This window comes from Megachile rotundata, unplaced genomic scaffold (genome assembly GCF_050947335.1).
Source record: "Megachile rotundata isolate GNS110a unplaced genomic scaffold, iyMegRotu1 scaffold0089, whole genome shotgun sequence".
Lineage (NCBI taxonomy): Eukaryota > Metazoa > Arthropoda > Insecta > Hymenoptera > Megachilidae > Megachile > Megachile rotundata.
This window is the reverse complement of record NW_027473386.1, coordinates 352,396-363,234: the sequence shown is the minus strand read 5'-3', so window position 1 is coordinate 363,234 and position 10,839 is coordinate 352,396. Positions and strand designations below refer to the sequence as shown.

The following is a 10,839-nucleotide window of genomic DNA, read 5'->3' as shown; positions in this document are numbered from 1 at the left end:
TTACAAATACACACATTTTGTATTAATTCGGTTTCTTTCAGTGCATCGGATATTAATTATGGCCGATTCAGCACGAAATACCACTCGCAGTGGTCAACCATCCAGAACACGTCGACGGGGTACGCTTACTGGCAACACCGATCGCCGGCGTAAATCACAAGCACAGTCGCAGAGCCGCTCTGTGACAAATTTCTCAAGGACGGAGTCTACATCTGACACTCACGTGCGTGATTCCACCGCGCCGTACGCCGCGCCATCGACCAGCACCGCAGATAATCCACGTACCGTCAGCCGACCAGCCACTTATGGCAATATAGGATCGGAGGGCGAGGTTCTCCCATACACCGGATACCGGTGCTATGGTCCGCGGTGGTTGGTACCCACAGAAGAAGATGAAGAGGGTAGATGTACGCGTGCCGGGACTGACGAACGTCGGCGTCGTTTGCAAAGGGAAAAAAAAGTACCGCATAAAAGAACGCCAAGAGGCCGCACGCCGAACCACAGCAGCCACGGCCACAAAGCCATCGACGAAGGCCTCTTATTATCATCTGAGTCCGATGAATGCCCTCTGCATTCACTGTTCTGCTAAACACTTTGCAGCAGAGCGCACACAGTCTGGACACTTTTCAACATGCTGTTCCAACGGAAAAGTGTTGTCTAACCTTCGGCCGATCCACCCGTACCTGCGTGAGGTGTTCACCAATCCGGACCACATGGACTTCAACTATTTTCAGGAGAACAGCCGCTACCTGAACTCCGCTTTCAGTTTCTGCTCTCTCGGTCTTAAAATTGATAACCCTCCGCCTTGCGCTTACTATCTCATTGGTAGAGGAGAACTCTTTCACCGTGTTAGTCCCTTGCACCAAGAAGATAGTTCGTACACAAACGCAAATATGCCGTATTGCTCTGCATATTCTTGCAACATCGAAACAGCCACAAGACTCCGCTACGAGGCCGCTAAATTGAATCCTCGCATACTCCACGACATCAGTGTGATTACGCAGGAGAACTCGGCGCTCGCTCAACAGTACCTTCATGCGTACGAAAAGGAGCAGGAAATGATTCGCCGACAACAACCGCGCCCAACAGTATATATACAGTTGTCGCCTGGCCCTGCTGTCGCCGGTATACACGTTGGCCGAACAAATCTTCCGACTACACGCGAGGATGTAGCAGTGTTATATGGTGACCATGATGGTCTTCCGCGCCAACAACACCAACTCCTAATCCAACACCGTGCCACTCCTAACACCGATCCTTTGCAAATTGTTAAGATCGTTAATCCGCTCCTTGACGCCATGCTCTACCTACTTCTTGATCCGTACTCCATCATCGGATGGCACACGGGTATCCGTCATGCCATTACAACCGAGGTCCGGAAATATGTGACCATTCGCCTGCACGCCGTTCATCAGATGACCATTCGCGACGATCTGGAATACTTGCACGACACCGGCAAGTTGTTCCAGCAATGGTTGGTGGACAAGGCTCTGCAGGTTGAAGAGGATAAACTTCAATGGTTACAAGAGAACCAGACTGCCCTCCGCTTGGATTCCTTGCAGAACATCGGCGACTTTAATAATCCCGCTCGCAGAAACTCTCTTACGAACCAGACGAATCGAGAAACAAGTGTCCCAATCTTGCTGCCATCTTCTTTCATCGGGGGACCCCGTCATGCATTGAATACTATGCGCGACATGTTGGCCATGTCCATGCAACTTGGTGCTGCGACATTCTTTGTTACATTTACAGCCAACCCTGCGTAGCCGAAGATTGAAAATAGTATAAATCCAGGAAATAAATGCGACTTAAGGCCCGATATCGACAATCGCGTGTTCCACTCCAAGCAACAGCGCTTCAAGGATTGTGGTGACAAAAGGGGCGTTCTTCGGTCCTTGCCGATACTACGGGTACTCTGTCGAAATGCAGAAGCGACAAATCCCCCATTCTCATTGGATCATCGCCGTCGAGCCACCGAACAATTCCAGAGACCCCGAGTACATCGATCGAGTTATATCGGCCAAAATACTGGACCCAGATGCGGACCCTGAGTTATATGACATCATCTGCAAGAACTACCTGCATCATTGCACAGAAATCTGTTCCCCCGATGGCGGCTTGACGTGTAAGAAAAACTTTCCGAAAGGTTTTCAAGAGCATACTCAAGTCCAACTAAACGGGTATCCTCTCTATCGTCGCCGAGACAATGGTCGTCACGTTATTAAGACTCGCGGTCAGGTATCAGTACGTTTGGACAACCGTCACGTTGTCCCATATAACCCGTACCTGGCTAAAATGTTCGGCTGCCACGTGAATGTCGAATACATGTCCGGCGTTCGTGTGATTAAATACATATTCAATTATGTCAATAAAGGTCATGACGTGGCGCACATTGCCGAGATTGTGAATTCCGAGCCTGGCAACGAGATTAGGAGATATCGGACGGTGCGGTACGTAGGATCATCCGAGGCCCAGTGGCATCTCATGGCGTACAATATGTATGGCCTTTCGCACACCGTAGTGCAGCTCACGATCCACACGAGAAGCGATCGTACGGTATATTTTGCGGATGGTCAGGCAAGTCGCGCGGCCAATACGGCAGTCAATCGTGATACCCAGCTCACGGCATTTTTTAAGCTGAACGCAAGGAATCCAGCTGCTCGCGAATATTTATACCGTGACATCCCCCAAGCCTTTGTGTGGAATAATAGCAGAAAAACCAGGACCGCCAGTGTTTGGCGAGCGCAGCGAATTGGCCGCATATTCCAAGTGCCGCCGACTAACCCCAAATTGGTAGCCACTCGCATATTACTGCACCACGTCAAGAGTCTCCGCAGTTGGAACGACCTATTTACTTATGACGGCAGGGTGTACACTTCCGACTAAAAAGCTTGCCACGCCCGCAGCTTAATTAACAGTGGCACTGCCTTCCAAGAGACGTTGGAGGAAGCGGAGAAATGCCAACATCCACGGGCTTTTCGTGTCTTATTCGGGCAACTACTTGCTTTTGACCCGTCCACCCAATGGCGGCCCAATGTGGGAGCACTATAAAGAAGATTTCACACACGACCTGATCCGTGTGTATGGCAGCGACGACGACCTTCGCTACGCGCACGATCTGCGTGATATACGGATTATTGCCGAAGCCAACTTGGTCGATTGGACAGATTTAAACTTTCCGGAACCACCGCCCTCCGTTTTCCGCCAATTAGCTGCTTTCGACGACTACGTAATTCCCAATGAGGAATATGTTGGTCGCATGAACTTAGGGCAGCTAATTACCTACAATTCCATCATAGAAACACTCCGTCCGACGTATACTGGCCCTACCTGTTTTTTCCTCGATGGCCCGGGTGGCACGGGTAAAACATTTGTATACAAAGCTCTTAGTCAGTATTTTAGGAATAACGGGCACGTCGTCATCCCTTCGGCGTGGACTGGGTTCGCGTCATTTCTGTTGCCTGGCGGCCGTACGTCCCATTATTTTTTTAAATTTCCAGTTCCTCTGATGGAACATTTGAACTGCGGTATATACCGTGCCAGCGTTGCAGGCCAACGGTTGATCGACGCGAAATTAATTATTATAGACCAGGCGTCCTTGTGTGAAGGACGGGCTCCTACGGCGATGGATCGCATACTGAAAGACTTGACAGGAAACTCGGAGAGGCCGTTCGGTGGCAAAATCATTTTGCTGGGCGGTGATTTCAGGCAGTGCGCTCCAATAATTCCTAATGCTCCTGCTGGCTCAAACATCGCCGAGTCCATACGTAGTAGTATTCTATGGCCGTAATTCAAAATTATCCACCTTACGCAGAACATGCGAATTGGACCCGGCCAACAAGATTTCGCCGACTGCCTGCTGACTATCGGCAATGGATCAGCAAACGTCCCCGACACAGACATCATGAGCATTCCTGACGATTTATTATTTCACGGTTCCCCGCAGGATCGAATTGACTGGGTCTATGAGAATAACATCGCTCAGCCAAATCCGGATCATGCTTTGCTTTGTCCCCGCAACGACCACTGCGATTATGTCAATAACCGCATATTAGATTCTCTGGAAAGAGACCAGCGGATTTACTTTTCGGAAGACAAATTAATCGATCCATCAGCCGAAGCAATGTAGACTACCCCACTGAACTGCTCAATCACGTCGAAGTGGCTGGCCTGCCTCCACATAAACTTCGCCTCCGAGGCGGCGCTATTGTCATTCTCATCCGCAATATGTCTCCGGTCGACGGTTTAGTGAACGGGACTCGTCTATGCGTAACTTCTCTTGGCAGTCGCATATTCCGCGCCAAAATAATAACAGGCAATCACATTGGCTAAGATGCCATCATTCCTCGCGTCAAACTAGCACCAAGCGACATCACATTGTGCGTCGCTTTCAGCCGTGAACAATTCCCTGTTAAGGTCGCTTTCGCTATGACCATCAATAAATCGCAAGGCCAAACTCTTCAACGCGTCGGTATATACCTCAAGGATAGTGTCCTCGATCACGGTCAGCTGTACGTTGCCATGAGTCGCGTCACCTCACGCTCTCAGCTGCGTATCCTCATCGGCCACGCAGCATATCCAACACATCCGGACCCATCCCACACCAAAAATATAGTATACAACCAACTGCTAACCGACGAGTAAATCAACAAATACAACATCGCATTACATTCTCACACATCATTTTTTGAAATTCTGGACCATTTCATCTAAGCTGACCGTGACCGAGACGAGCCATCAAATACTTCAGCATACGAACACAACCATCCCAAAGACTACAACACTACTGCTACATCCATTAACAGCACGGGCCACTGTACCAACATATAGTAGGTATTTCCTTAAAGCTTATTAATATTTCCGATTCCACTTTAACCAGGGACTCCATGGGTCCACTAGTAACTATGACTCTCTTAATGACACCAATGACACTTAATGACACTAGTGGTGACTCCCTGCCGGAAAAACAATTCTCCATTGCTTCCGGTCGCGCAACAATATCGCGCGATATCTTAAGAAACAGTCCATTGATTTCATCTCGAAATCCTTCCTCAGGAAACTCATTTAGAAAAACAAATAATGAAAGGGATTGTAATGTTATACAATCCCTCAGTGGACCTACTCCTTCTTTTTCTTCTATCTCTACTTCTTCTGTATCTGTTGATATTTCTTCTTGTCCTTCTTCATCATCGGCGCCTATCAGCCTAACAAATGAGGCGAATCCTGCGCCCAGCATCTCTTGTAAGGACTGCGGGAGGTCTTTTCCATCCAAAATTGGACTGGGAGTGCATAGAAAGATCAAACATCCGGAGATAGTGAATGAGTAAATTAATATTGATAGGAAGAAAGTAAGATGGCTTCCCGAATACATTCGAAAAATAGCGGAAATTGAAAATCGGAACCGAGGCCATCCGAGAATTAATGAGTTTATTTTGGCTAATGTTAAGTTCAATCCACCACGGACCCTAGAGTCTATAAAAAGCCTAAGGCAGCGGCCTATATATCGCCAAACTCTGAGCCAACTGATAGAGGCTAGTACATCTAATGTAACAGAGATCCATTCTTCTGATCCGCCGTCTTCAGCACAGATTGAGGCAGGCAATTCGGATGGTCCTGGTCAAAATTATTGTCCTGAAGAACAACGTGCGGACTGGTTTAATGCCGTTTATCGCTACCTGGGATCATCGAGGTGCAATGAACCCGCCAAAGAATACCTCATTCAAGCGGTGGAGGATATAATGGCTCTTAGAGACCCCGAAGGCTCTCTTCAATCTTGGTTTGAACGCCGTTTTTCCATAAGATCAGGAATATGTGGTCCTTCCACTCATAAAACTCCTTTCCGTCCCTTCTAAGGAACAACAGCGTCGTGAGCAATACGCCACACTACAACACCTATGGAAACGCAATCAATCAAAAGCGACAGGAAAGGTTTTGGATGGTGACAATAGTACTAAATCGCATCCAACTCTAGAAGACCAGGTCTCCTACTGGAAACCTCTTTTTGAAGCCAAATCTATCGGCCTTTATTATGACGAGCCTTTGCCTGCTGATTCTGAAAAACACAATGATATTTTGGCGCCTATTACAGTAAATGATGTGCCCATTATTAAACGAGATCAGAAATCTGCACAAGGTCCGGACCATTTAAAACCGCAAGTCTGGATTAATGAAGTCCCGGATATGGTGAAGGCCATTATTTTTAATATTATTATTGCCGCTCGTTCGATTCCATCGTTCTGGAGAGACGCGAGGACCATCCTCATTCCGAAAAAGGGTGCTGGCCAGGACCTGTCCAAATTTCGTCCCATCTCAATTACTTTAATTGTTCTAAGGTACTTACATAAACTTTTAGCCGCACATATTTCAAGAAAATTGAATTTTGATCCAGCATAACGAGGTTCTATCAATGCTGATGGTACAGCCGAGAACACCATTATTTTAGCTTCAATCTTGGATGACGCCTGGAGAAATAACAGACAACTCCATATGATGTTTCTCGATATAAGGAAGGCATTCGACATTGTTGCTCATTCTTCTATTAAATATACTTCAGCTAAGAGAAAAATCCCTCGAAAACTAAGCGATTATATAGCAAATTTATATGCCTTTGGTGGATTGCGTATTCAAGTTGACGGTAGATCACCTTCCCGTATTCTCCCGAAGCAGGGCATCAAGCAGGGTGATCCCTTTTCACCTCTTCTTTTTAATTTCGTTATGGATAATGTTCTCGCTGCCATACCAGATAAAATCGGTTATGGGATCTGTGATATTGTCGGTGCCCTAACATACCGACGCCTCATAGGAACGGATACGAACGTAATATGAGTCAGTCTGTGAGATAGCGAGCTACACTGTACATGCTGAGCGAGTTGAGCGGAGATAATTGTAGTAAAGTATAATAAAGGTGAAGGGTTATTCTTTTTGGGGTTCATTTTCGTGGTTGTGTTTTTTTCATTGTTTCCCAATACATAACAGGATCTCTGATATGCTATTCAACTCACTAGCATTTGTGGACGATTTGGTCATCATTGCCAGCACCTCGAAAGGAATGCAATAATGTCTGAATATGATCTCCAATGAACTTGCTCATCATAGATTGAGGGTTGCACCTGAAAAATGCCGATTTCTTAGCTTGATTCCATCGGGAAAAGAGAAGAAAACTAAGCTAATGACTAATAATCTATTTTCTATCGATGGTTCCAGGATTGAGCACATTGGTTTCAATGATACCTGGATACACTTAGGAGTCAAGTTTAATTATCGCGGTCCAATCAAGCTTTCGATTAATATTATAGATTATTTAAATAAAATAAGCTGCGCTCCTTTAAAGCCTCAGTAGAGACCTCAGGCCCTACGTACCTAGCTATTACCGCGTTATCTTCATCAATTAGTTTTAGGAAGAATCTTATATGTCTCATTAAGATGCGCGTATAAAGAAGTGCCCAAAGCTGTCCGCAAGTGGCTTTTTCTGCCAGGTGACGTTCCGAAAGGATTTTTCCACGCTCCTATCAAAGGTGGAGGCCTTGGAATTCTGTCTCTTGAGACGAACATTCCGGAGCTTACGGAACGACGTTACGCGCACTTAAATAATTCTTCTAGCGTAGTAGCCCGGGCCGTAACTAGCTTGGAGTGGACACTGGTTCGCCTAAGATGGTGTAGCATTTTAAACTCCAGGAATATAAAATGGACTAATAACCTTTACCATAGTACGGATGGATATGAGCTTCGTGAATGTCCAAGAGTTCCTGCCTCCACTAGCTGGGTCCACGACTCGATGGTGCGCTCTCCTAGCCACGAATTTATTGAAAACATCAAAACACGAATTAATGCTCTTCCTTCTTTGATACGCACAACATGAGGCACTAGACGTACGTCTCAAGAGCACCTTTGTAGAGCCGGTTGCGGTGTAATGGAAACGACAGCACATATTATTCAGGAGTATTTTAGAATCCACGGCGGCCGGATCTCCCGTCATGTTGCAATTGTGGAGTATATCTATAACAAATTGCTGAGAAAAGAGTTTGACGTTCAAACGGAACCCAGAATTCGTACAGAATCTGGTGTGCGCAAGCCAGATATACTTGCCTCACTTAATGGCCGAGCTTACGTTATAGACGTCCAGGGGGGGTGTCCCACTTGGACGCCGACCGATTGGACGCGTCCCGATTGGACGGTCCCGATTCGACGCGTTCCAATTCGAAGCGGTGCCGATTGGACGCGTCCCAATTCGAAGCTGTTAGATTAGGTTAGGTTAGGTTCTATAAGCTCTGCTTTGAATTGGAACGCGTCCAATCGGCACCGCTTCGAATTGGAACGCGTCGAATCGGGACCGTCCAATCGGTCGGCATCCCAGTGGGCATCACTCGGTTTAATTCATATCTGTTACGTAATTGTATGATTCAAAGAAATAGAAATTACTTCATTAGGAAATAGAAATTATTTTATACTTTTTAGTGCATTTCGAAGTCGGTGTATTTTTTTCTGAAAATTATTTTATTTCACGCTTTTTAGTGGAATGGGGAGAATTGTATAGGATACTGTGAGACTGTTCTTCCGGGCTTTTTTTTGTCTGCGTAAATGCGATGAACATAATTAAGTAGAAGACAACGTGGATATTCGTTTTTCAACTTTTTTTGCAACAATAACCCTTTGCAACTAAAAAATGAAAAAATTTTTGATAATCGTATCAATGGGGAGTTAGACTCCACAAGATGCGAAAGGCTTTGTTCCGATCGGAACACCCACCTAGGAAAAACCGCCGAACATGAATAGAAAAAATAATCCTTTGCAACTAAACAATAAAAAAAATGTTTGTTAGAACGGTAGGGAGACTGTACCAAGCAATGGGAATAATACACCAACGTCAACGTGAACTCATCTTGCCGCATAAGTTGCGTGTCAATGCGGCAAAGCTTAGTTAGTGTTGTAACGGAGCCGTTTCCTCCACCCGCGTTGCTAGGCAGCGCGGTGGAGTAAACGGCTCACGGGCCCCCTTGTGCCGGACGCTTCAGCGCGCCAGGGTTGACGCGAGGGGGCCGATCGCGGAAGGAAGGGGACTGGTCGCGGGTTGAGAAAGAACACGGTGTTTCGCTCTTAACTATTCTGGTTTATTATATAGTGGGGGCCGAGGTACTCGGGCCCTGGTCCGCCTGTGGTGGTGGCGTCGCCGGTGGAGGCGCCGTGGCCTCCGTAGTCTTCGGTTTCTACAATGATAATCGGCTCGTGTTAGCCGGTTTGGTGTTACAAAATAGCGGCGGCGGCGGTGCGGTTCTTACATGCTACGCGGCTATAATACAATCCTATTCGGTACGCTTATACAATAGAGTCTTACATACTGTCCTTACATACTACGCTATCCCTATTCTTACACTCTATCATACAAACTATACTCGGCGGCGCTCGTGGTCCGGTCGGTCGGTCGGTCGGTCGAGAGGAACGCCTCGCGGAGTACGGGTCGGTTGCGGCACGCGTTCGCGGGTCGGTCGGAGGAACTTCTCGCGGCGTTCGCGGTTCGGACGGAGAGAACAGCGCGCGGAGTTCGCGGTACGGTCGGTCGGTCGAACGCGCTCGCGGGTTTCGCGGTCCTTATATCTACGGTTCGGCGCGATTGAGAGGAGGAAGGAGGGAGAGTAAAGTACACGGGGTAAGTGGCCAGTTCTGGCCTTGCCTTTCTCTTATTAAGACCGAGAGTGTTCCTGTTACTGGCTCTTGCCTCCACGGTCTGGCAGGCGTCACACTGCGGGTTACCCTCCAACGTAACGACTACCCCCGGCTTGCCTTCCTCGAGGGCTATCCACGAGGTCGGACAAGTCGGTTGACCGTTGGCGCGGCCAGCCTCGGCGCGTGGGCAACCCTCCACGCCGATGCAGGCCTCCAGTCCTCCCGGCCCGAGGCTACCATCGGACCAGGAAGACCTTACTGCCGGGGAGGACCTCTGAGAGCGTCCCTGGAGTTGGCTCTACCCTCCACGATCTGGCAGGCGTCACGCTGTGGGCTATCTCCCCAACGTAACGACTACCCACGGGGTCGGACAAGTCGGTTGATCATTGGCGCGGCCAGTCTCGGCGCACGGGTTACCCTCCACACCGATACTGGCCTCCGGTCCTCCCAGTCCGAGGCTATCGTCGGACCAGGAAGACCTTATTGCCTTGGAGAGGATCTCCGAAGAGATCCTTTCGGGGCCGAAGCCCCGGGCCAACTCAATCGATCACGCGATCGATCGCTATCTAAGTAGTATCGGGTCGCGGTGGGTGGTCCCGGTAGGGGGTCCCCACCTCGCGGTGCGCGGCTGACGGTGCGCGGTCGACGGAGCGCGGCTGACGGAGCGCGGCTGACGGAACGGCTCGTGACGTATTCGTCACAGTGTTTTGTTACAGTGCAGTGTAATTGCGCTTTCTTGTCTTTCCCGTGCATAGCACGGGGCGTTCCACTAATAATAATAACAATAGTTATTTGCTAATATCACGAAAACTAAAGTTTTCCGTCAATTATGCATAAGGAAAAACTCGTTTAGAATCATGCTACTAATAACGTATTAGAAGGACATAAAAATCGTTCGAAGTTGGCTTCAAAAGTTAACAACAAATTCTGTAATATCTCGAAAACAAAAGCTTTCTGTCAATTTTGCAAGAGGAAAAAGTTGTCCAGAACGACGCCCCTAACAACATATTCAAAGGACATTAAAATCGTTCGAAGTTGATTTCAAAAGTTAACAACAATTTTTGCTAATATCTCGAAAACTCAACATTTCGGCGAAATTTGTATATGAACAAAATTGTTCAGAACCATGCCCCTGACAACATATTAAAAGGACATTAAAATCGTTCGAAGTTGATTTCA

The 10,839-nt window shown here is 47.6% G+C and overlaps 1 protein-coding gene across 1 annotated transcript; it reads left to right on the top strand.

The window, feature by feature from the left end:
• Window positions 1–359: 359 nt before the first annotated feature.
• LOC143266200 (uncharacterized) lies at window positions 360–1,766 on the top strand. Its single transcript, XM_076541810.1, has one exon. The coding sequence runs from the start codon at window positions 360–362 to the stop codon at window positions 1,764–1,766; it is 1,407 nt and encodes a 468-aa protein (XP_076397925.1).
• The last annotated feature ends 9,073 nt before the right edge of the window (window positions 1,767–10,839 follow it).